Source organism: Pleuronectes platessa, chromosome 5 (assembly GCF_947347685.1).
Source record: "Pleuronectes platessa chromosome 5, fPlePla1.1, whole genome shotgun sequence".
In the NCBI taxonomy this organism is placed as follows: domain Eukaryota; kingdom Metazoa; phylum Chordata; class Actinopteri; order Pleuronectiformes; family Pleuronectidae; genus Pleuronectes; species Pleuronectes platessa.
In genome coordinates this window covers 18,578,392-18,604,746 of record NC_070630.1, presented here as the reverse complement: position 1 = coordinate 18,604,746, position 26,355 = coordinate 18,578,392, and the positions used below count along the sequence as shown (strand labels likewise).

At 41.0% G+C, this 26,355-nt stretch overlaps 1 protein-coding gene across 1 annotated transcript in view; it reads left to right on the top strand.

The window, feature by feature from the left end:
• Positions 1-26,355, top strand: part of LOC128439730 (cGMP-inhibited 3',5'-cyclic phosphodiesterase 3A-like) — a 47,318-nt gene that overhangs the window by 8,413 nt on the left and 12,550 nt on the right. Inside the window, 9 exon segments of the mRNA XM_053422120.1 lie at positions 19,966-20,211; positions 24,128-24,273; positions 24,366-24,481; positions 24,586-24,829; positions 25,033-25,109; positions 25,664-25,764; positions 25,766-25,861; positions 26,236-26,283; positions 26,285-26,351. Of these exon segments, the coding sequence (XP_053278095.1) occupies positions 19,966-20,211; positions 24,128-24,273; positions 24,366-24,481; positions 24,586-24,829; positions 25,033-25,109; positions 25,664-25,764; positions 25,766-25,861; positions 26,236-26,283; positions 26,285-26,351 (1,141 nt within the window).

The window sequence follows — 26,355 nt, the reverse complement described above, 5'->3', positions numbered from 1 at the left end:
TATGTAGCTCGAGGGGACCTATTGCAGGAGCGACTGCATGAAAGAGAGGGAGGGAGAGAGAGGAGGAGGGGGATAAGAGAGTCCTGAACGATTTGTTGGGGAGGGTGAGGAAGAGACGAGGAGTGAGAGGAGGTTCGCTGCCAAGCACAGCAGAAGTGTTGATGGTGAAAGGACAACTATCTGCTCCCTGTGTTCAGCCTCCAACACACCATTGCTCCCAGCTCACACATGGACCCGCACACTGTGGAAGCAAGTTTGTGTCGATCGCATATGGTTTGTGCGACAGATAGTGTGTGTGTGTTTGTGTATTTGCGTGTGTTGGTGTCCTCATAATGTGAATATGGCTTTTTGCCATATGCTCCCACAGAGAGAGTAGAGAGGCCCGGGGAAAGGAAAAAAAGGAAGTGTGTGTGAGAGTAATCGTCATGGCTGCTGCTGAAAGGCAACAGCAAATCCTTTGAACCTGGGCTGGGCCACTACTGTATACACGTGCTCATACACACACACACAGTCATGTTTCCATGACTTGAGAGGACATTACATTGACTGCATTCATTTCCTTGAGGCATATGCATCTAAACCTTTCCTCACAATAACCTCACCCTAACCTTAAAACATCTTCACCTTATCGATACTTTTTATCCCCATGAAGAAGACAAGTCCCCATAATGTGACTATGTGAACAGATTTAGGTCCCCACAACATGAGGAATACCTGGACACACACGCCGACACACACACAGTGGCGTCTCTGCGAGCTGTCCACATGAGGTTTGGTGGCCTTGGACAAGGAACACCTTGTTACTGGAGTCAATGGCGTGTTTTAGCTCCAAAATATGCCTGGTGAGAGGCGGGAGGGGGGAAGGGGTGGTTGGGCTGGGCAAGGGGCAGCATGGACGAGCAGAATCTGGATGTGTCCATAGGTCTGTCTGTCTGCTCCTCTCTCACCACAGTAAACACTCTCACCAATGTGATGGACTATCAGCGCAGGAGAGTTATAAACAGTGCTGCTTAGACTGCTTTTATTTTCGTGACCTATGTGAATTCAAGGTTTTATGGGAAATTGAAATTAGGGATTCCCCAACTTTGCTGTCGTCTGTTGTGGAGCATGTGCTGTTTGGAATAAGAGGAAATATATTTAAACTGTATTTTATGCAGGAGTGACCTGGCATTCCCCAGCTGTGTCTGTAGACTTAGTTCCTGCCCACTGACTGATTTTTCCACACATCCTCCGAATAGATAAGTGATGTTATTTATTCACAACACATTGGTACTACCACGTAATTCAGTCAGCGAAAACCTTCATGACTGGAACTAGACTGTCACAAAACATCCAAAATAATAGATAAACAATTAACAATTAATCAAAATATTATGAAAATCACAATGTGCCCAAGCACAGCACACAGCTGCAATTATTTGAAAAATATCAAATATGTCACAACATGCCAATATAAACAGAGTGGTGAAACAGAGATTATTTAAAGATGCTGGTTTGGTATTGATGTTAGAGGCAAAAAAATAGGATGTCGTTATCAAACCCATATGACAAATAAATGTAATTGCGGTTTGATATTTTATAGGTTAATTGTAAAGGTATCACATAAATACAACCAGATATATAGACCATGAATTAAGAAAATAAAAGTTTTCATATCAGCACACATTAACAGATACTGATATGTCTGTGTTAGACTCATATCACCCAATTTTATCGGCCAAACGATGGTCAGGCTCTTAGTAAAATATGATTTTTTTTTTTGTTAGTGGAAATATAACAACAAAAATTGGGACTAATATCGCAATTGCAGAATCTGTCACAATGTTATTTTTTGCATATCATTCACCTCGGCTAATTGAAGTGAGAATTGTAAGTGTCATTAAGCTGCAAAGCTGAGACAAATGACTTGGATTCAAAGGGGCTATTTGCTAAAATTTGTGAAAATAAGAGCAATATATGACAGTATTTTTAGTTTGGGAGTGGAGCTATAAACACTTCCCACCAAACAGTACATCTGATATGACCCACAGCTGTCAGTATTTTATAAAAATATTTACACCCAGCTCATTTTCAAAGTCTCAAGTGATCATAGATAAATGTGTAAAAGCACCAAAAGTTTATTTTAAGATAATTTGATGTCTTTTCAAAGAGAATTAAAAAAGATAATTAACTGCTACTCTGCTGTTTTCGTCATAAATAGGGATTTTCCACTGATCTTCAATTTTATTTATTTTTATTTACCAATGCTTTGCCTCAAATGTCTCTCTGGTGAGATTAATGCCAAGCCTCTTCCCTTTTCTTTACTCATTGATGTGAGGACACACACACACACACACAAACACACACACACTCACACACACACGTACACACACGCACGCACACACACGGTGAGCCTGACCTTGGAGAAGCTCCCAGACGAGCTGTGTCCCCATAAAGTGGAACCTCTATTCAGATTGTGTTGGGATGTCATTGTGGATTAGCTCACTGCCCCAATCAAGCATCATTGTTCTCACACATTCACACACATTATTTAATACGTTATATAATATTTACTTGAGTACATGTCCAGAATTAAAAAAAAATTGTGATGAGTTCAAATAACTGCTGGTCTCCTCACAGCATTTCTGTTTGATGTTCGCTATATCTATGCATCGTTGAGCAAACTCAAATACAGCCGTGTGTGTGTGTCTGTGTGTGTGTGTGTGTATGTGTGTCCTAGTTAGTGGTTTACACTCGGTCAACAGTCTGCCGACAGTGTGTTTGTCTTGGACGCTTCCAGCCTGCCTGTAGATTACCCAATCAGATAATCAAGGGTATAATTGCATCACATGCATCTGGGAGTGTTTTTCCCTTCCATTATCCCTCATAATGCACACATACACGTCACACTCACACACACACCCACACACACCCACACACATGTACACACGTGCTGCAGACACACATTGATGACGTACATGGAGCAGCTAAAGGCCAGGGGGTCGCCTGTGTTTAGAGACAATAAATTCACTCGTAGTCTCATCTAGACATAAAAATGTAAAAAGCTGTGTCTTTACCTGCTGTTATCTGTTGAGAATCACTGGGAGCAGAAACTATTTCACCAGAGAGACTGTGGTGAACCTGTTCCTCTGAAACTGGGTCTGAAGACATTATAATGATGAAGGAGTGGACCATGAAATGATGGATAAGATAATAAAATGTTACTTTGCTTCTGTTGGGCTATATGAAATGAAACCTCTTTTCCAAAACAGGCAAATGTTCTTACTTTGTTCTAATTCACCAGTTTTTACAAATTTTTACATTTGAAAACATTTGTTATTGATGCATTTGGGATGTAATTAAATTAGCTTCGAAGTATGTTAGACTGATACAACTTTAAAAAAGGTATTCTCATCTCATATAAAGAGTTAAGGCACAGGAGTGTGCATATATCCTCTTAGGCCAAACTGTCGCCTTATTAAATTATTTAAATCCACCTGATCTGGATTTTTATCTGCACTAAATTGCACACACATACATTTCAAAGCTTCAAATATTTTTTACATCCATATCCATCCTGTGCTATTCTCTGAAATTTAATTAAAAATGGTAATAAAAACTGTAATGCCGAACAAGTGAAATAAAACTCCTGGATCTGCCCCAACATTTTAGGGGTTTTATTTCTACCCATGTCCAATCCTCTAACCAAATGTCGTGGGAATTCGTTCTGCAATGTTTGAACAATTCTTGTTTATGTAAGATTTCTTATTGACTTGAAACAGATCATGTGAGTTTGATCAAACATTGTGTCTAATATGATGTTTGCTAAGGGTATATACCATTAAGACACAATGTAGCTGTTAACTACGCCTACAAAGGATGGCTGCTATGCATATCCCTCATCTGTTTGGTGCATAGGTTGTGCATGTCCTCAGAAATGAAGGCGATGCTTACACAAGGTTCAATTCCCACATATTAGGTCCGGGCAGTAGCAAGAAGCAGCAGAGAATTTTTAAGACAAGATGTGTGACCAGGATTGAAATGACCCACATTTGTATCATGTGTCTTCTCTGTCTTGGTTGTAACATTAGCCGAATGTTGATCTCCTCGAGTGTGCTCATCTTTGTTTATGTTTACCACACGCAAACTCAGACGGATTGGTCTGAGTCAGTCTTTAGTTCTGGGGTGTGCCCTCTACTACTACACGTGCAGTGCCTTAGCAAATATGTGAACAATAATGGTGCAGCCGGTTCCCTACGCGTGCTGTATGTGTGGTCAAAAAGTATTTACCCACAGGCCTGATGCCTGATAGTTGAAACCTCTGGATAAGAATATACTCACCTCAGATGTTACTTAGTTTGTAGCCGAGCAGAACTTGCTTTAATCTTTGATGGTGCATGAAATAGAGTCATGTAAAAACTGCTTTGGTGCATCATAGCCATATACCACATACTGAGGGGGGAGATTTAGCTTCTCTTGATTAGACAGAAAACTGGGAAGACATGGAAATGACTGCAGCTTTAACTTTGGGTGATATTTTCCCTCTGGGCATTTTGCCTCAGGCTCATGGGTATCTGTAGTCAAAAAAGAAAAGAAAAACACGTTCTTTGTATCCGTTTCCATCAGTCGTTCTCTGCCACTTTCTCTCTCTCTCTCTCTCGCTATGTCTCTCTCTCTCTCTTGCTTTTTTGTCAATTTTTCTGCCTGCCTGTCCTTCTCTGTTGTCTTTCCCACTCACCCGATTTCCTCTCCGTCCAACGTTCACATGACAAATGCCAAAGGCTGTATTATTGTGTCCTCAGCTGCCATCACTCACTGTGTTATGTAAGACACTGCTGATGCATGCACGCATGTTTGTGTGTGTGTGTGTGTGTGTGTGTGTGTGTGTGTGTGCCTGGCTTCAGTCATGATATGCCTTCTCTGAATTCTCAATCATCCCAGCGTATCCAAGCTGAGGCCAGACCGGTTACCACTCCAGATGTGGGATCTGTTTCAACCTTGACCTCTTGAGCTACGGCCACACTGCTTTTTAAATCTATGATCAATAGAATAATAGGCAGCGGAACCATGACGAGAGTACAGAGAATCTGGTGCTTATTTGGCAAAAGACTATGCAGGGCTGTTCAAAAATTCATCCATTTATTCACAAGTGGGGGAAAGTTAATATCCGGGTTTTTCTAGCATAGAAGTGAATTGGTAAAAAATATGATTTTCTCTTGCAGATCAATGCAAAATTCAGCTGTCATCATGCAATGTAAAAACTGTCATCACAACTCTGTGATTTCAGATCCAATGAAAGGTGCATGAAGTGGCCATGGAGTGCATGGAGTAAAAAGTTCTCAATATAGTAGTTATTGATGTCTATTCAACATGTATTGCAACTTTCATCGTGTAACTCCATATAATTATAATAATTAAATAGACCTCCGGTTAATTTTCTCTAATTTGTTTTGCTGCAGAATTTGTGCCTTATTTCAGGATATTTTAAATCAGGCAAAAAATTTCGACTCCTTGTTTTGCTGTTGTTTCGCTCTTCTTTTTTCCCGAAACTTGAGGGAGACAGTATTTTCTTGGTCTTTGTCTCAATACACAAAATAAATCTGACTACTGTTATACAACCAAATTGTTACCGTCACCCTGCAGGTAGATGTGCATTGAAACCGTAGACAAAAGTGATGCCAAAGTGTCTCGATCGCCACCTGGAGGCTGCCTGCAATATAGGACACAAATACCACCTCCTCCACGTTAGTGAATGTGACAAGAACCAAAGTCAAAAGTCAAAATACACATGTTAGGTTGTCCTCAAAGATCTCAGAGACTGTATGAGAGCATGTTTATTGGCGTGACCTCGCAACCATCCTCAAATCACTACCATGCAGACTCCATCTCTTTCAAATATGGCACTGTTCATATCCAGGATATTTTGGCTTCATTTCTGGATAGTGGGAGGAAGTGGAGATTTCTTTATTGACAGGCTATGGCTGTAACCATGAGCAGATGCACCAGACTGAGATTCGTGAAAAACAAAACCAGTTTTAATTTTCTATCATTCCGTAAAGTGGTGTGTGTAGTGAACCGTGGTGGCCTAATTTGCCTGATTACATTGCCTTCCTTTTAGCAAGGCTGCTTCATATCTACACATAATTGTTAATTGGTATCTAATTTAAATGGGATTAAAGATGTCCCACTTTGCATCAGTTAAAAACCTACATCATCAACCATATCTGTCTTTTTTCCAATAGATGGCTCTCACTCAGGACTATCAGACTAGATATGGGGGACAGGTTTACTTCAGGTCAAGTTTTCAGATATTCAGAAATAATTAGATCCATTCTAAAAATGGCACCCTGTTTTCTCTGATCTGTGCTAAAGCATCACAAAGTGAGCACTTGGTTCTCATCTGAGGAGCAGACGAAGGAGTCGGGAGCCTTGGGCTGTGATGTGTGTGTACAGGATGGTACATACACACCACACACCACACACAATCTCTCCCTCTCTGCCCGTCTCGATGGATCACTCATGATCCACCACACATACATACAAACACAGATGTACATGTGTGTGCGGCCTGCGGTTTCTTTAGGCTTGAAATTAGCACAAGCTGCATCTTGTGCTAATGTCAACGTGTTCTGTTCTTTCATTGAGCTTATTTTCTCTCATCGTCTATCGCTGCCTTTATTGTCCTCCCACTTTTTTCATTCCCTCTCTCTCTCTCTCCGATCTCTTTCAACAAGGAATTCAATGAGTAGGCCCTTATTGGATGAAGCTGAGTATCTTTGGCTTAGCCTGAAGACAAGGCTACCCAGAAGAGACACTTCTTTCTTGTTCTTCTTCAAATTTACAACTTGGTGTCTTCCTGTCTGTTGTTGATCCCTCAGACCAGTGTTTTACCTTTACTGTGTACACACAACACATACACACACATTATCCCGTATCATATCGGTTTTATTCGACCTCTTCAGTAGAGTCTGTATGTATCCCAGGCTGAGACAGACAGAAATGATGTAGATAAACAATCATGTCAAATGTAATTTAGTGTACATGTTGTATTGGCAGGCTTCTAATCCAAGGTCTGTGTTGATGTTTCCATGGGAAATCGTTCAGATAAACAACCATATATAGGATTTTGTCTGTGGGTTTTACAATTGGCTATGTAGCCTTAGAGTCTAAAAGTAGTTGTGTTTTTGTTGTTGTATAGCATACTGGTTTATATAGTTTTGATATTGAAGTCAGCTCACAGTATAGCTCACTTAAACCAATGGCAACATGTTACTTGTATAACTCTTAGGTCTGCCCAAACAATTTAAGACTATTCAAGTTTATAATAAATAATATTGATATTGATTAAGTATAAATATATAAAGGATAGACAAAGAAATTAGAATGGCACTCAGTAATGCGTCCACCTCTGCCTAGGCCCAACAGTCCCAAAAATAAGCCTGATGTCTTAAATCAAGATCCATGAAATACACCCAGGAAATTGGTGAAGATGTCGCATAATACCCTCTAATTTAATACATTTCTGGATTTGCCCTTTTGTTTGAATCATAGCCAAAATGTTTTGGAGTCCTTCTTGGACCATGTCTCATCCATCCACCAAATTTAATGGATTTCCATTCAGCAGTTTTTGTGTGATCCTTCTGAAATTCAAGCAAAACAACCGACCAACGAAACGATAGGGGTGAAAACATAACCTTCTTGCCAGAGGTAACTAAAATCGCTTCTATTAAACATCAATCATCTGTGTTACATGAACCGCAATCCTTCACTGTCTCAAATCAAGGAGAAAATTAAAAAACTCATTCAATCAGGCAGCGCTACAATGCCTCTGTCTCACATAGATGCTTGACAATTATCATAACCTTTAATTACAAGATAATTTCTCTAAGTATGAGATATTAAGTCATTGCTACCAGACGGGAGCTCTATTTGTTTCTTATTAAATGCAATGTGATCGCATAGAACTATTTGCACCACAAGTCTAAATGTGAAGTGTGGCAGAAAGTGTTTTGCTTCGGCAGAGATGTCTGATATCAGTTATCCTCTTTAAAAAAGTGTCATCTGGAAGATTTCAAAAGGGAAAACATTAAAGAGCAAAACTTCAAGAGGCACAGACACAAAATGGGATGTAAGTCATTAGGCATGCATCTCCAAATGGAAGACCGGTGTCTGGACGATCACGTTGTTCCTGTGGGAATACTAACGCCCGGGAACGTCAGTGTCAATCAGCCGGAGCAGGAAGCTGACAGAGAGATGTGGTGAGGCTGGCGTCAGTGGCCTTACATGGGTACAACAACACGAGGGAAAAGCACTCAACTTAGCCATGGAGCCTTGGAGGGAGGAGGAGACGGGAATGAAATGATGTGTGTTTGTGTGTGTGTGTGTTTCAGCTGAGTCTTGTGCATGCATGAGAACCTGTTCGCATGTGATGCAGTTTCTTCAGTGAAGTAAGGATAACAAGTAGATAAGTTCTCAATGAAGGAGTCACATTTTGTCATTTTTTTACCCTTATCTCTTCATTGTTGTATTTGTGGTTATTCATTCATGATTCGTGCATACCTTCACTCCCTCCTTAATTTTTTGCAGTACAGTGGTATGAATAGCTGTCTTTTACGGCGCACACAGTGGTCACACCTAAGCACACCATGAACAATACAATTCATGAATTTGTATTGAACGTGGTGAATTTGGTGTCAGGATGTGTGACTATCAAAACAACTTTTCCCCACTTGTGAATAGATGGATGAACGTTTACATTTTGGGGGGAAAAGCGACAGCCCTGCAAAGTATGCATCTAGTACATGGAAACTCAGACTACTGATGAGACACTGTGTCTGCTGTCACACACAATTTGCCTTTTAGATGATGGATTATAGTATTTTCCAGGCAGCAAAAGCACCTTGCTGACAATATTTAAAGCTTAAAAGCATAATGTAGCTCTTCAGTGAATCTGTTGTGTAATGAATACTGTTGTATATGCATCCACCAGCTCCGTCGCTGTCACCACACATCCCCTCAACATTATACACAAATAAATCACACAGGCCACATCTTAATGTCTTTTGTGGCATTTTCTTTGCAGGGAACGAGCCATTTTAATGTCCCGTGTTGTAGAGCATGTTGTCTCATGAGTCAGGCTGCAGTTATATTAAGCAATAAACACATCAATGTGCTGAGGGCGTCATGCTACAGGACAGATGATCACATGCTACAGTTCATGCGTCAAACATGAAAAGGAGAATGTGAAGATGAGATGAAATGATCTAAAGTTGAAGACAGATGCATGTATGCGTTTGCTTGACAGTACATGCAACTCCACTGTGAAACGCACGCACGCGCACACACACACACACACACACACACACACACACACACACACTTGCCTGAGTCTATGTTACTGAGTGTCATCAGCACGATCATTTCACATGGGATACAACATTGCAGATATTCTCACTCAGCATTAGGTCATTTTGTTCTCACATACATGTATTTACTACTCATTACATTTTAGTAGGTGCAGAGATCAGATGGATGTGTCAGTCTGTACATCACACGCACAAACGCTTTGCTTGACGGAGTGACGTGAGCGTGTAATGAGATCAATAAGCAATCACCAGTGTGGTCTGGTTTCACTGGGCATCGACAGGAGCCCTGATACGCTGCTTGGGAACAATTAGCATCAGTGAGCAGCGCTAATGTGATTTTGAGTGATGTTGATGATGAGTGCATGTCTAAATACACGTGTGTGTGTGTGTGTGTGTGTGTGTGTGTGTGTGTGTGTGTGTGTGTGTGTGTGTGTGTGTGTGCTTGTGTGTGTGGGTGGATGAGTCACCGTCATCATCCTGCCCAGGAGTCCCATCTCTGACACGCACACACACACGCGCACACACACACACGCACACACACACACACACACACACACACACACACACACACACAAATCCAAGCTTTGCCCGATCTGCACTCGCTGTGTTGTGTGAGTAAACAGTGACTCTTGCAGTCAATATGAATCAGTTTGTTTGTAAAACCGTATGTGCTGCACCATTCCCTCAGATCCTCAGATTATCTTATTACTGGGCAATAACTAAATTAGCAAATTGACTGATATAATCAGACATTTTTAATTCTGTAGTCCAGATGAATGATTGTTAGCAAATCTTTCTAATGCAATTGAATTATTCTGAACATAAAAAAAGAGGAAGAGGAAGAGATGAAGAAATTAGATGCATCCTCTGATACATTATATGCTACTACAAAGATAGTAATTTCTGTTCTTTTACAGTAGATTCTAGTTTTTTTGATTCCCGGTATTTTCTCTCTCTCTCTCATCATATATTTCACATGTCTCTCCCGTCTCCCCGCTCTTTGTTTTTCTGTCTTAACTCGAATCCAGTAAGAGCAGTCGCGGCCCAGTGGGGGTTTGGGTCTGGACAGCTGGGTGGCTTGTCTGAATCGTGCCACTGTGTGAGTGTTTGTGTGTAATTACACTTGTATACGTGTGTGCTTGTGTCTTTGCGTGTGTGCAGGTGTAAAGACAGACCCACACACATTCAACCAGCCTTTAGTCCCTTTAGTCCTTACATGACTTTAGGATGTCATAACACTCACAGTTACACACACACTGATAACTGGTCACACGGTTTGAACAGGGTGGTAACTGTTATGAACTCAGATGGGATTTCTCTCCAATAGCGCATTGGTATTATATATATATATATATATAAAATAGAGCGTATATGATATATATACATATATATATATATATATATATACACATATATCATTCATATATACATATATATATTTGAGATAAATTTGAGATATTTGAGATAACCAAATTGTTATTGTATGAAATTAAGCTTATGTGGTGTTGTTTGGCTCTGAGTTATTATGTTACTGCTAATATGTTTGCTTTAACACACAGAGCACAGTGCTCCCCCTGCAGTGTGCAGTGTGTGTATTCATGTGTTGGCTATTCCACCCACATAGCTGTGTGTGCTAGATGAAACATACTTGTACAGGATAAACGATAAAACATATTCACGGTGAGACACTAAAGGGAAAGGAACAATTTTCCATCACTGGTGAATTTAGAGATTTTGGGCTATTTTGCCTTCACTCAGTATCTCTAACATTCACCAAACTTTGCAGTTTTATTCCTGTCAATGTTCTGAAAAGGATTTTGCTCAGGGGTTTGTTCATTTATGATTCATAGCTTGATTTAGAGAACTTTTTATTCCAAAGACCTTGTGAAAATTGATTATTTTTAAGGCTAAGGACAGTGTTTTCTGACTTATGGAGGGATACCCCAAATCCCCTCAGTAAGACCATAACCAACCTCTAAAAACATCTAGTAAATCAACAAATGGAACAAAAATGTTGAACCTGGTGTCTGGAAAATGTAGGGGAAAAAGATAATGTCTCATTTGCATAATACAAACACTAAAGACGGGTCCTGGTGATATCTACAAGTTAAAATTGTATCATTCACCTTTAGAGCTTTGTGTTGAAGTTGCACGAGTGAAATTAGAAGCAGTCTACTTGCCACTGAAGGGGGGAGCCATCAAAGATGATGTAGTTCAGGACTGCATTAGGTCTGTGCGATTTCCCAGCCCCCTATACACTTGATGTGCGAACTGCATTTGAACCGTAACGGACGCCGTCAAGGGACGGCAGAGCACAGAGGAGCATAGAGGAGGCTAGAAACAAAAGAAGCTGAAATGTGTGTGTAGACTGTGATAGAGCGTCTCATTAGTTTCTTCTCTAGTCTGACTCCTATATACAGTATATACTTTACATGATCTGCAGGAGCTCAGTGCGATTCAGCATTGCAGACAAACAACTCTTCCATCCTCCCTCTCATCCTGAGGGGCTCGCATAAAACATGAATCCGCTGTATTAGTCAGATTATTTCATCTGCCATTCAAACTGCAAAGTCATCTTTTGTTGGGTTGTCAGGTCATCTCATTTATGACATCAGCCTACAAACTATGACAGCTAGGGCAGTCCACAGACGCTACACACGGACATGCTAACTAGTCCTATCATTAGATCTATTGATAATTAGCATTAGAATATCACATGCAAATATACATTTACTGTGTTTGTAACCAAATTCCATGTAAGTGAAGAGGGCAGTCTTTACTTTTATGTCTGGAAAAGACAGCCGAAGCTAACTAGCCTATTCCTGAGGGTCCAAGTTACTTCGCTGTTCTCTGGTGAATTTAGAGAAGCTAGCCAAACTCTTATTTGATATTATAAATGAGAATTGCGTGTTTTGCTTTTCAAAGGACAAGCCAAACCTAAACCCAAAACCTGTCTACATGTTACGAGTAGTTTGATGGTTAATAGGAGGTTATAATGCGATCAAGAGATCTGCCTGTGAAAATAATGCAACTAAGTACAAAATAGTTGGTCTATCACCGTTGTGCTCCCTGTACAAAATCGTTCAGATGTTGTTTACCTGCAAAAAAATCAGCTGTTTATAAATGACACTATACATCAAATGCGCAAGAAATGCGCATTTGATAAAAAAGTTTCTCTCTTTAGTCTAAACTTGACTCTCCATCCTCACTTCACCAGCTGTTGGTAACATTAAAGTAGGTTAGAGGAGTGCACTATTAATTTATTATCATTTATTTCGGTCCTCAAATTTCTGAATTCAAAAAGAATTCTTACTGCCACTTGAGTGAACTAGTTGTTTATTGCAACTCTAAATAAACCCTTCACTATTGTGGTGAACGCAAGAGGTGCTGACCATCTTGTCAGTCAAGATTAACAGTTTTATCTTTGTGTGTCCAGTGCACATGTTGTGTTTGGACTGTGTTGTGTTCAGTTTCTGCTCAACACAGAGACTGGCACTGTTAAATGTGCCATCCGTGGACTTCAAAGCTGCCACACTTAGGGAAACTCATCGCACGTCTATGAAATTAAATTACACTTTTCTCATATTGAAGAAATCTGAAAAATCAGTGCAGCGAGAGGAGAGCCATGGTGGTGGGTGAGGGGTAGAGCCATATGTAGATCAGCCCTCCAGCATTTAGCGTGATGCGTGTTTTACTCTCTTTCTTTTTTTTCCCTCTCATCAGCAGCACCTGCTCTTGTTTCATTTTTAGATGGGATGACGAAGAGAGGGACGTAGGGAGGGGTGAGTGAAGGAGGGACAGTAGAAGACGTTCTGTCCTCAGATAGTACTCGGTCGTGTCTCGGAGCGGGCGGGTTTTCTGACATTAGCCTAAATTCTCCATCTCTTGATTATGTGCCAACCAGAATGGGACAACAAGAGAGTTCTGAGCAGATCCCAGGTCAGTGCAGCCAGGAGAGAGAGAAGGAGAGGAGGAAGGATGAGCAGGATTTGTGTGAGATTGTTGTCTTTCTCAGCTTGAATTAGAATAGCACTTTCTTAAAAAAATTATAATAATTCTATTTTGTTTTTGAGATAATGAGTTAAGATGCATTTTGCAGAAAATATAGACATATCTAATGAATTTAGATTAATAAAATACACAATTTGTAACAATTCTATATTAAAATGTCTCAAATTAATATGATTTATTTGTGTTCTTACGTTATCCCAAATGTTTTCAATGATGTTCTAACCCAGAGATACATCTCAATTTTATTGAAGGTGAAGGGATATTTCATTTTGATCGCCTTTTAAGTGCATCACATGCTTTACCCTTGGCTATGCCCGTCTCTGCTATAACTTCCGGGGAAAATGTTTTTTGTTCATATGACCTCAGCCATGAATTTGATTTACCCCTGATTCTCGTCAGGTCTCAGTAATGACGGTGAAGACAACAACTCCCATGATGGCACGCTGCTTAACGACGTCATTAAACCACGTCCTTTATTATTATTGTTTTGATTGAGAGACCCCTAGGGGCAGAGGCTACTATTACTAGTGTGCGTTTAATCCAAAAGGATGCAATTTACTACGTAGATTAACTATACAATCACTGAGGATTTATTCAGACAGAAGAATGACCTGTAAATTTAAGACATGGACTGAGAAGAAAAGGAAGAACAGGTGATGCTCCCTAGGGCCACATCAGGACTAGGTTTCACTGTCACTAATACAAGGAAAGCCTGGTGTCTCAGAAACATTTTTCATTTCCACAAAACTAACTCAAACCATCCAGCTCATCTCCATGTCAGTAAAAACATTCTATATCCACAGGGGGAATGTCAGCAAAGGTTTAAGAACCAGTTGCCCCAGATTTGAAGAGTTAGCCAGATCTTTTAGACAATCAAAAGAAGCAAATGTGGATATAATATTTTTTATCATACAGTATTGTTCCCTCACTGGTCAACCAGATTTCATCAAACAACACACCTACCGTTTTTAAATTGACTTTTATTAATCAATGTGCGCCTCAGTTTCCTGATGCAGAAAGCCTCCGTTGTGATAATGCACAACTCTCGCGGCTCGGTTGTCATGCATCACCTGCTGTCACAGGAAACGCCAGATGAGTAGTGGGCGTAGTGTAACTGGGACCAATTGAGCCCCGAACAACTATTTTATGGTCGGCGGACAAGTCACTTTGATCTTTGTCCTGACGTAACCTAGCAACCAGGTATTTTCAATACAACCGATTTCTATGTACCGCAGGTCTCCTCCTTATCACCGAGCCGTCGGTGAACATTTGCAATTGGCAGAGAAGCGCAGGCAGGGGCGGGTGAGAGGAACGGAGGGAGTTTCATGAAACAGCCGAGAGGAGAAGAGCCGAGGCGAGGAAGAGAGTGTGAGGAAGTGTCTGTGGGCTACATTACTGAAATGTCAGTTGCTCTGGATTGAGACTCTGAAGGACACTTGTACTACGGTTGAAAGAGATAGCATCTATTGGAATCTAGATTGTGTTCATACTGAGCACGAACGATGCAGAGGAGACACTCGGCAACTATCATGGGACGCCATCAAGACAATACACATCCTCCTAAACAGGTTCAGTATTGGTTTAATTGGAGTTTCTTTGGTGTGTGCATCCATGTGTGTGTGTGTGTATGTGTGTGTGTGTGTGTGTGTGTGTGTGTGTGTGTGTGTGTGTGTGTGTGTGTGTGTGTGTGTGTGTGTGTGTGTATGCGTGTGTGTGTATGCATGTGTGCATGTGTGCATGTGTGCGTTTGTGCCTGTGTGTGTGTGTGTGTGTGTGTGCGTGTATGTGCAGAAAAGGGAAAGCCATTTAATCAGTAATGATGAGATGGTTTAAATAGGACAACTTGAAGCACTGTCTAAATTAAGCTTCTTGATACAGTCGAGTTTTCAGGTCAGTTACACATGTGAGAGGAGGCTGCTGCTCCCAGAGTGAAGCCCCTGCTGAGGGATATACTGTCACTATTGTTTATATACTAGGTACTGTGTGTTGTTGTTGTGTTAGGATGGATGTGGCGTCTGTGTAGTATCACAAGACGCTGTTGTTTTTCGTCTAAAACTTTAGCATAAAAATGTATTGGATTTTGCATCATTTAAACACATTAAGAATATGGAGGAAAACGTAAATGTATTGCAAACCTACAGTTACAAACAAATGTATCATCATTAACAAATCTATAGAGTTTGTTAAGGATTAGGAGCCTTGCAACTTTGAGGCAACGCTGGTCTGCAATCCTGCAACTGTTTACAATTCTGCTTCCACCCTCCTCTATCCAGAACGTGAAGTTGGCCCCTGTGGCTCTGAGCTCGTGCTCGGCTGCATCCTCCTGCTAAGCCTATAGGAGTGGTGTGGAGGTATTCTGTATGTTTGACAGTGTCTCTGTACTGTTGGTGTAGTGGTCAGTTCCCTCGCTGTATAGTGCTGTATTTACAGTTGTTGTAGAGTAAGACTGCAGAGGAGCTCAGCTGGCCTGACACATTGAGCCCTGCTCTTTCTTACTTGACTGGTCATGGCCTGCCTGTAGACTCAGCTCCTCTTTTGCACTGTGTCCATCACTCTTTTTCTCTTTATGTCTCTCCCCCTCTCTTTTCACCATCTGCCTTTCTGCCTGATCTGCCTACATATCTCCCGACTCGCTCTCAGGAGGGGGGTGGGGGATGGGGGTCCAGTGGGAAATAGCAGCGATGCTATAGGAGGGAAAAGGGGAAAGAAGATGACATTTCTGTGGCATTAGCTTTGAAATTTAGTTTGGCGATAGTGTACACTCCCATGAGGGAATGGTCACACAGTGTGTACAGTGTAGATAATATAGCTGACATCAAAAGCAGTTTAAATGCATGCTTCAAAAAAATATGTCCAGAAATTACTTATTCAAGCTCCTTACCCTTCAAAAAAACAACTTAATTCATTAAAATGCTTAAAAACAACTATACGTATGTGATATGTGCACTTACATAATCCCACATGCTTCCGACAATGTACCGAACCTAGAGAAATCTATCCTCCTTAGCTGTGACTTTGCCCGTCTCTTCTATAATAACATCTTAGGATGAAGGAAAAACACACTGCTAGCCAGTTAGCTGATTCTTCCTTCCACTGTTTGTATCGGTCACTCATAACAGATCACGATTATTCACTGCCGATCGCAAGGAGACATGAATAGAAGTTTAATAGATGACGTCATCCGTCAACATTCTTTGCGTCTGAGGCTCGTCAGACTTTCATCTGCAACGATGGTAAAGACAACAACTCCCATGATCCCACGCCGTTTCAAAACGTCATCAAACTAGGTCATTTGTTGTTATTTTGATTGAGAGACCCCTGGTGGAGGAAGTTACATAAGCTGCTTTCAGACATGCACTGGGACTCCGTAGTTCCTCCGTCTTTTTCCGCATGTGTGAACGCAAATGTCAGAGTGAGCCGCTGCGCAGCTTCCGCAGACTTTATCTGCATGGCCTCCTGGTATAAAGTCTCAGGGGGCCGCTTCAACGCTACAGATGCAAAAATGAAAAAAAAATAAAATATATATATATATATCTTGCAGTGAAAAGAGCAGTGAAATATATTTAGAAGACACAGACGAAGATGTCAAGACAGTTTGTGGTGATAAGAGCTGATGATGGTGTCAGGTGTTGTAAACAAAATCACGTGATCTTCGGAGCGAGCTAATACGTCAACTCCTGCATCTGTCTGCTGCACTCGGCTGCTCCTCCTCTGAATAATGTGGTGGATTAGAAGAACCTACACTGTGTTGTGCACGTGTGAGACAAACTCTGGGTACACTCCATAGCTAATTCTACAGATTTTAGCCGGCGGTCACGTCTGACAACGGCTATATTGTCCATTTAAATAATAGAATATAAACTAAATTGAAACCAAATATCAAGGGAATTCCCTTTAGTGTAGGTTTCTTTGCCACTAAAACAATATCAAGTTTTCTAATTCAATAAATAACAATCAATCCCCTCACACAAAGCCACTCTGGTAATTCAACAGAACGGTATGATCATTCTGAATGTACTGTGGATCTAAAATGTTAAAGTTGGTCATCATCTAAATGTCCTTTCTCTGAATGAATTTCCGTTTACCTTTTAACATGGATGATAATGTGGCCTGGATACTGATCCTATCAGTGGTTCTATTCTTAGGAGCTTGATGAATCTGATTTTACTTATCTGTGTACATCATCACAGACCACAGTTTAATAATGTCTTCTGTTAGAGTGCGTTGCATTTGTTATGGGAATATGACTCTTTGTTCTCTGTGCAGCTAGTACTGTATTATACTGAAAGCCTCACAGACTGATCCCAAGGGGCGATGCTGCTACATGCATGCATGCATGCCAGTGTGTGTGTGTGCATGTATGTGTGTGTACACATATCTGCGTGTGCCCGCTGTTGATTCACTCATTGACCATCGCTCACCCTTCCGTCTCCTGTGGGCCTTTATGCTGGGAGGAATCGATAACCTTCTCCCTCGCCTTGCCTCTCCGCTGTGTCTCCACTAGAGCAGCACTGTGGAGCACTTTATCAGCTCAAATGCTTATGCACGTTGCACTGAGCGCACTTGCAAATGCACACACGTTCTGCAGGTTGTTTTAAAGTAAAATGCTAAATCTGCAAAGTTTTCTAACAGAGAAAAGTGACATAAAAACTACTGCAACACACACAATCTGTCACACACACACACACACATACACACACACACACACACTCCCTTTATCTCAGTCTCTCCCTGACATTAGCTGAACAGAGTCCATTACTGCCAGGTAATGGGTAAATGTCACAATAGCAGGATGTCATAAAGCTCTGGAGTGGTCTAATGGGTTTTGTTCAGGTTGAGGTGACACATGCACACTCGTACGTGCACACTTCCAGGAAGCTGTCGTCCAATGCGCTTGATGCATTTACTCATCACATCACAGCCGTGAGCCCCGACATGTTTGAAGAGCTAATACGATCTGTTAAGGGGAGAATATTATGAGAGTCATCTGTCACTTTGTTTGGATAGTGTGTGTGTGTGTGGGGGGGGGGGGTATGAAGCTGTTCCACAAGTTTGGGGCGGCGACTGCAAAGGCTCAATCGCCTCTGGTAATGAACCTAGTTTCAGGCAGATCTAGGAGCAGCTGAGTGGCTTACCTCAGCTCTCTAGCTGGAGTGTGAGCATGAAGAAGTTCAGCTATAGGTGGTGCCAGTCCAGACACCGACAGGAAGCCATTGGAGAGAGCACAACACAGGTGTTATATGGTCCCTCGCTTCAGATGTGTCAAGGTCTTGCTCCGAGGTCCAGTCACTGCCTGTCATCCTTGTTAAACACGTTTTATTTTCACGATTTAAGCTACAGTAAAAGTGACTACATCACGAAGCAAGTAACATAAACACTATGCGGTCTGCCATGAGTTTTATATTAATTCTTTTTAGCAGTTTATACAACGTTCACTGGAGAACTCTTTCACCATGTCCACAGACTTTGCTGCAGAGAAGTGGAAATTGTGTAAATGTATTAATTCAGCCAGTTTAGTCCCACATGAGTATTTTTGGTCTTGTAAGGTTTTGGGGGTTTGTCCACACCCTAAATCATAGTTACTATAGTAATATAGTTAGACACTAGTGTGTAGTTCACTGATTCCAGCTCTACTCCGTTCTCTTTGTAGTTACAGTGATATTCTGGTCTGCTCTCAGCTTCATGTGTTGAACCACAGTGAGTCAGTCTGTGACCATTCATGACATTTCCACATTACTGACATTTTAAAATAGAGCTAAAGTCAACTACAGAAAACCTTGGTCGACTGGAATTGAACCTTGAGCAAATTGATCGATCGATCAGGAGGGATCTTCACGTTATCTCTAGATTAAATCAGCCACAGTGCACTGAGTAAACTCTACCTGGGGGTCTTATTAGCCTTAATTCATTCTAACATAAAAAGGTAATATTCGCAATATATATAATGAGTTTAAATAAATTATTAGAGCATTAGAACATATTGAGCAATTCTGATATGTTCACACTCAAAGCTTCCTAACATAAACAAGTTTTAGATGATCTGCAAAGATGATCCGCACAATGTGATATGCAAACTGCTTTTAACGTTTATTTAACTAAATGCAGCCAAACCGATGAGTAAACGTTCAGTGTGTGTCCGTTTGTGTGTGTGTGTGTGTGTGTGTGTGTGTGTGTGTGTGTGTGTGTGTGTATAGTATTTGATGATTGCATTGGAGGCGGGTACATGTGTCACACAGAGTGTTGTAATTGATAAGAAGCTTAAGGAGCTGATGATTAGCACATGTTGATATTAACATCAACATCAACCAAACAGCCTTGACCTTTGACGTGGACGGGCCTCTGGAATTAACAGTCGATATGATGGATCTTTGACAGCTGAATTTTCTTACATGATATAATAGCATATATATGAGCAATGTTTAATATATATATAACACTTTCACTACTCCTTATTCAACACACACACACACACGCACACACACGTCTCCAGTACAACGTCCTCTTGCTCATTCACGTGTGCGTGGTAGTGTGACGTCGGTTTACTGCGTCATCATCGCATGACATCCCAGAAGATTAACTCAAGTGTCCTTCTCTTCCCCCCCATCCCTAGTCGTCGGGCACCAGTGTGGTAGTGGACATCGCCGTGATGGGGGAGGCCCACGGTTTGATCTCAGACCTGCTGGCCGACCCCTCACTGCCCCCCAACACCTGCATCTCTCTGAAGGCCGTCAGCAACCTCCTTAGCACCCAGATCAGCCTCCAGCCGCTGCACCAGCCTCGCATCCCTGCCGACACACAAGGCTGGTCCGACTCGGAGGAGGGGCCCGACAAAGCAGAGAGACTGGCCATCCCAAAGGTAATTTTTTTTTTTGTTTCTTACCATTTCTTTTATAGGTTTGAAATACTTTACATGTGCTGAACCACAATTTCAAATGCCAAAGACAAAGGAAGTAAACTGTAAGTCCATTCACCAGCTAACGGGAAGCATTTATTTACAGAAAGAGTGGCTGCTTTCTGCCTTCATGAATCCTGGTGCCTACATTACCCAGAGTGCAACTTGATCACTGAGAGTCAGAGATATGGATGTGTTATGCTAGTAGCGGCTATGACCTGTCGCGCATATAGTCTGAAACAGAGATTAGGAGTTACTTCTCTGTAAAACTCTCCTTATTTTTCATTTAAAACTTGTAGCGTAACCAGTGCAATTCATCTCACTTCACACAGCTCCCCCTAGAGCCCCAAAAGCTTTAGTCAACCTTTTGTTTCACATATGCAGTTGTATTCCCCAAGTCCTGTAAAACATTTTTGTCTTTAATCTTTAATCCGTAAAATTAACTTCTTCCTGCTGCACAGAAACAAAGCTAAAATATATCCAGGACACAGGCACGGCAATTTTGTGCTTCTGATGTCATGTGGAGCCAGAGACTCAACTAATCTCTGGTCAGTCTCAGCTGTCAATCATGATGTTTACACCCCGTTTTATTTATAGCATGAAATAAATAATTAAAACCAAACTTTACAGAGAAATTAACACCTGAACAAACAGCAAATTGATAAGAACTACCTAAATTGACAGTAACCATAATTGAGAAAAACTTTTTTAATGTATACATTGACTTTTTGGTTTGATCAATGTTCCATCCACTCACATAGAGGAGGCAAGGTTTTAGACCCATACTGCAGCCAACCACCAGGGGGCGATCAAGATGATTAAACTTCACTTTTGGGCGCTGTCATGTCGTTCTTGTCTATATATAGTCAATGGAGGGGCCCTTTAAAGTTAAAGAATGATTCCAGGTAGGAAGTTCTGTTTTACTTAAACAGTAAATGAAAATATTCTGAATAAGTGAAGTAACATAACGTTAGGTTTTAGTTTTGTTGTATAATGCTATATATGCCCACACCCACACACACCCAGGTATACCTCTTCCTGCATACACACAGCTGCCTTCGTGTGTGGCTCTAATGTAGCTAACAATGACGCACTGGCTTCCAGAGGGCTTTGAATGTTTAACAAGGCTGCTGCTTCAAAATGTATGCAGGCACTTAAGGCAGCAAGGAAACTAAATAAAGCGTGTGATGCAATGCAGGATAGTCTACCAGGAAAAGTGACTAGCAGCTTTAACGCTGCCTGAACGCTCGGCCCATGTAGTGGAACTCGATGAGACGCTGCCGAATTTCAGCTCATTGGCGAGTTGGTGATTCAACTCTCTTGTGCCGCGCTGTTGTGCGTCTTTGAGGTGAGGACAGAAATAGCAGATGTCGATTGCGCTTTGCAGGACAGCAAAGCATTTCATTTCATTTCTTGATGAAAGAGCCCGGAGAACAATTTCGGTGGCTTGTAGTTCTTGTCAGCAGTGTCATTTGACTTTCACGTGTCTTTTCCCATCATTTGTTACATTTGTCCGATATAAAATTTTAACGACACAGGGACTTTTTTCTATGCTTTTACCTCATATTAAAGGCATAAATAGAAAAAGAAACGCTTTTTGAAAGAAGAGCATAGTGGCCTTGAAACACCTTGCCTGAGGAAATACGACAGTAGCTTCCTATGAATCAAAGCATAAAACATACTATGTCATACCACATTCTCTGATTTTAACCAATTCTAAATTGTATTATTGTAATGGGAGTCTAGCTTGAATTTCCAACACGCTGCATGTTTTATTCGTTTTTATCTTGTTTTTTGTGTTTTTACTTGTGTGTATTTGATTTGTGAAGCACTAGGTAACTTGAAGTGCTATTATAGACAATAGATTTTAATATCATCATGTATTTGTTCTAAACTTAAGTCGATTTATTTTCAGGTACTTTTCACTTTCCCTCCACTATATCAGCAAATATCTGTACTCGCTCCTTTACATTCGTATATGGGTTTCTGTCATATTATTTCTTTATATCCCTGTAAGTAATCAATAATGAGGGGAATTGGTGCATTAGAGGGCAGGTATCATTAGACCCCGCCTCCTGCAGCAGCAGGTTAGAAAATAGTCTACACTCATGTACTTTTACTTTTAATAATTTCAGTGCAGTTAAAGCAAGGACTTGCCCACTTTTAGTCAGGCAGAAGTGAATTTGGTACTTTTTCTTTTACTGAATTTGTTTTCCAGTTTATTTGTACTTTTTCTTAATGTAAAAGGTCAAATGTTCGAGTACTTCCTCCACCACTGCTGTCTATTTGTCTAGTTCATAGCATTACATTTACATTGCATTACATTACATTTAGCTGAGGTGGCAACCAACATGCGACCACCCTCTGCTGCACAGGCTTATATTATTTCATATAACTGCCACAAATTCTCCACAAATGTCATAAGATATTCATTTCATCATATTAAGGGAATAAAGCAGCTGAGATTAACATGCAGCCATCCATCATAGTGAACATATGGGCTGCTTTTATTTTTGTCAGCTACTTTATTGTTGCATAATGATGCAGTGCAGTGGTTTAGATCTGCACTTTAAAGTGCATTAGCGCACCATAATTGAATTCAGAATGGCAGAAGATTTTCACAGTGATTGATCACCACCATGTGCCCTGCCAGTCTCTCCCTCTCTCTCTCTCTCCCTCTCTCTCTCCTGTCATTCTTACACTCACTATTAGAGACGTTTGATTTGATTTGCTTCACTGCACGAGCAAAGCCTATGTGGGGTCACGTGTGTATGTACACTCAAAAAGTAAATAGATAAAGAACGATGGCACTATCATTTTTCATTCTGCAGTGTGTGATATTTAATCCTCTGCTGCCCTCTATATTCTACTCTCTCCCTGTGATGTGTGTGTGTGTGTGTTTCTGTCCCTTTTAGAAAATTCAACCGACTGTAAAAAGATACAAGATGACAAATAACCGAGTTTAGTTTATGGGTTTACAATAAAATGTGCAACTCTGAAAAGACTGACACCACCGGGGAAATGAACATGTCTCCTTTCTGCTCACCATTCTGTCTTCCTTATCCCATAAAAAATACAGGTATAGGCCAGAAGAGCAAATATGGCATACGTCTAGTTTTGCTTTAGAAAAAATACATTTATCCTGCAGTATGAGATTGTTACTTTTATGAATCACTAACGTGAATGGTAGCTTTTCTTTAAAGGGTAGAGGACGTGAATAAGGGCTATACAAATAATAATAATGTGTTTTAAGAATATTTATAATAATTAAATAGAAAGTGAATATAAAAGAATTTGAGTGTAAGTGTAAAAAGACCAGCAGGATTTTTTTGCACCCAAACTGTTATATGCTCATTTATTATTTTGAATCACATGCTATTAGTATGAAGACATGCAGACATGCAAACAGTGTGCCTGGTATTGGTTGGAGATTTAGAAGAAGAATATTTGCAAAGACTGAGATAGGGTCCTATATTTGAAGTTTCTCAAGTGTCTTGAAAATATGAAATAAGTGTCACACAGATGTCAACAGCTTTACAGTCATAATCAATTCCTCATCCACAAGTGTTTAGATATTTGTGAAACATATTCTGAACTATAACTTAACAAGATGTTCCATATTTCTCATTTGAATACAGGCTTCTGATATTCCCCATCTAACATGACACGTAGACTAAAATTATTACTATTTTTTGTAATTGTCAGATTTATTTCCCCTTTCAGTGGCCATAATACTGTCGCACAAATGTTTGTCACTTCGCATCTAAAATGTCCTCAAGCCTAGGATTCTAGGATCTGTCATAGTGGTCCTCTTGCTGCGTCCATGTCTGAGACACTTGTGAATGTGTATACATACGTACTTTGTGCATCTGCATTCCAGCGTCTCAGGCGGAGTCTGCCCCCAGGCTTGCTAAGGAGAATCTCATCAACATGGACCACAACCACCTCAGCGACAGGGCTGCCCACCATCGAGCCGGGCCCTGTACGCCGAGACCGCTCAGCCAGCATCAAACACACCACAGACAGGTAACGACACGGACAGACCGATACACACACATTTACTGCAACAAGACCAACACAATCACCTTTATTTATCTGTTTTCTTTACATCCAACCAGTGAATCATGGAACAACTCAGTGATGATGACCATCTCAAAGAGCCGCTCCATGTCGGCCTCCTGTGCTGCCTCCGTCACCTCCAACCACCTTTTCAGCAAATCAATGGGAAGACCCGGTGTGTGTGCATACCTAATTCACACACTAAGTAAAAGTGGGTATTGAGTAAGGTATAAGGATTATTACATTTTTATTTTGTAAATTGGAAACTCTTTTTTCCAGGTTTCCCTCCCTCCAACGTATCACCTCTGGGCTCTCCATGCCCGTCTCCTCCCGTCCAGGGCACGCCCGTCTCCAGTCCTACGATAAAGACATGTTCAGTGCAGCTTCCTGATGTGGCTAGCCCACTAACCGAGTGCCCCCCTGGCCCTGTGGCCCCCAAGAGCCATCACAGAGCCTTAACTCACAGCCAGAGCGCCCCAGACTCCACCACCCCTCACTGGCGGCCTCCATCACTCTGCGGCAGGTAACGTACTACATCAAATCACACTAGAACATCTTCAATGTTAAATTGACTAGCATGGCTTTTAAAACATCCGTTTGTACATGAGTGAGTCACTTCAGTGTCTGTAATGTGAGGACAGGAGCAGTTTGAATTATCAAATTAGAGAAATTGGTCAGAATTTGAAGTCTGAATGTGTCAGTGATTCTCTGCTCTGTTTCCAGCAGCTGTGGCAGGCCGTTCAATAATCGCCTAAACCACAGGGTCGATTCAGTCGACAAAGGGGACAGAATACCTCATCCAGGTAAACAGCAGAGGGCAACCTGCAAGCTCAATGCGTATAGTCATTATTACACATTTGTTTATTTCAGCTGCAAAATGTAATGATAACTTCAGGAGAGTTCATATCTCCACCAAGGCCCAACAGTCCCATTATTAAACTATACCTAAATTCACTAAATCTGGATTTTTATTTGGATGTCACCAAATTACACATCCAAATAAATAAATATCAGTTCTCTAAACATGGCTGATTTTTCTCTGGGAAATTAACTGAAATTGTCAAAAAGCACCCATTCTAATCTGTTAGAGGGATAGTTCAGCCAAAAAGTGACATTCACTCATTATCTACTAACCACTATGCCAATGGAGGGGTGAGTGAAGTGTATAAGTCCACAAATCCCTTTTAGAGCTTCAGGGGTAAACAGTGTTGGGAAAAAAATGTAGAATACCCCCATCTTATAGTTGGATCATCTTATAGTTGGATTCACTCATCCTGATCCTCGTAGTAATTTTGCATAATCACAAATACAGTTACATTAAATTGCACATGTCCAACACGTGTAACGTTTCCCCCAGATGAGCGTGCAGTAGCGTCATCCGACTACGACAGCACCTATGACAGCACCTACGAGACCAACCACAGTGACAGCAGCGACTTTGCACAGAACGAAGAGGAGGGGAGAAGGAAGGAAGAAGCTGCCAGAAGCAAGGGAAGGATGCAGAGAGTATCCAACAGAGGGCGTAGTTCTCCATCCACTCCTGCCGTCACCAGGGGTAGACAATGAAACAAACGGGCTTAATTCGGTTTAGAGAATTGAAGTCTTTGTTTTCTATTATGAGCTTTAATTTGCTGCAAGTCCCTCCATAGATCCACAAAGGGATTTTGCAGAAAGAAGTGTTTCCTTTTCAATAGGAGCGAATTAGGACATTTTACAATGATGTTTTGTTTACTATATATATTATTTCAATGGATAATCAATGAAACATTTTTGCTGTGCTTTTCCTCACTGTTAGAGACCCAGCAGTATAGTGCATTTGCGGTGACTGAAAATCATGATTTTTAGTTTAGTTTCTCTTATTGCACCTGCAGATAATATCCTGTACCTCTCTGACCTCTCTTCTCTGCACCTCCTGCCTTTACCGGACAGGACAAGCCCATCCTGGCACTGGAGACTCTGGTGATGCCGGGTCTTGAGTGAGTCTCTGAATAGTCAACTCAACAACTGGAACTTTCCAATTTTCAGTCTGGTGGAGAAGACGCACGGCAA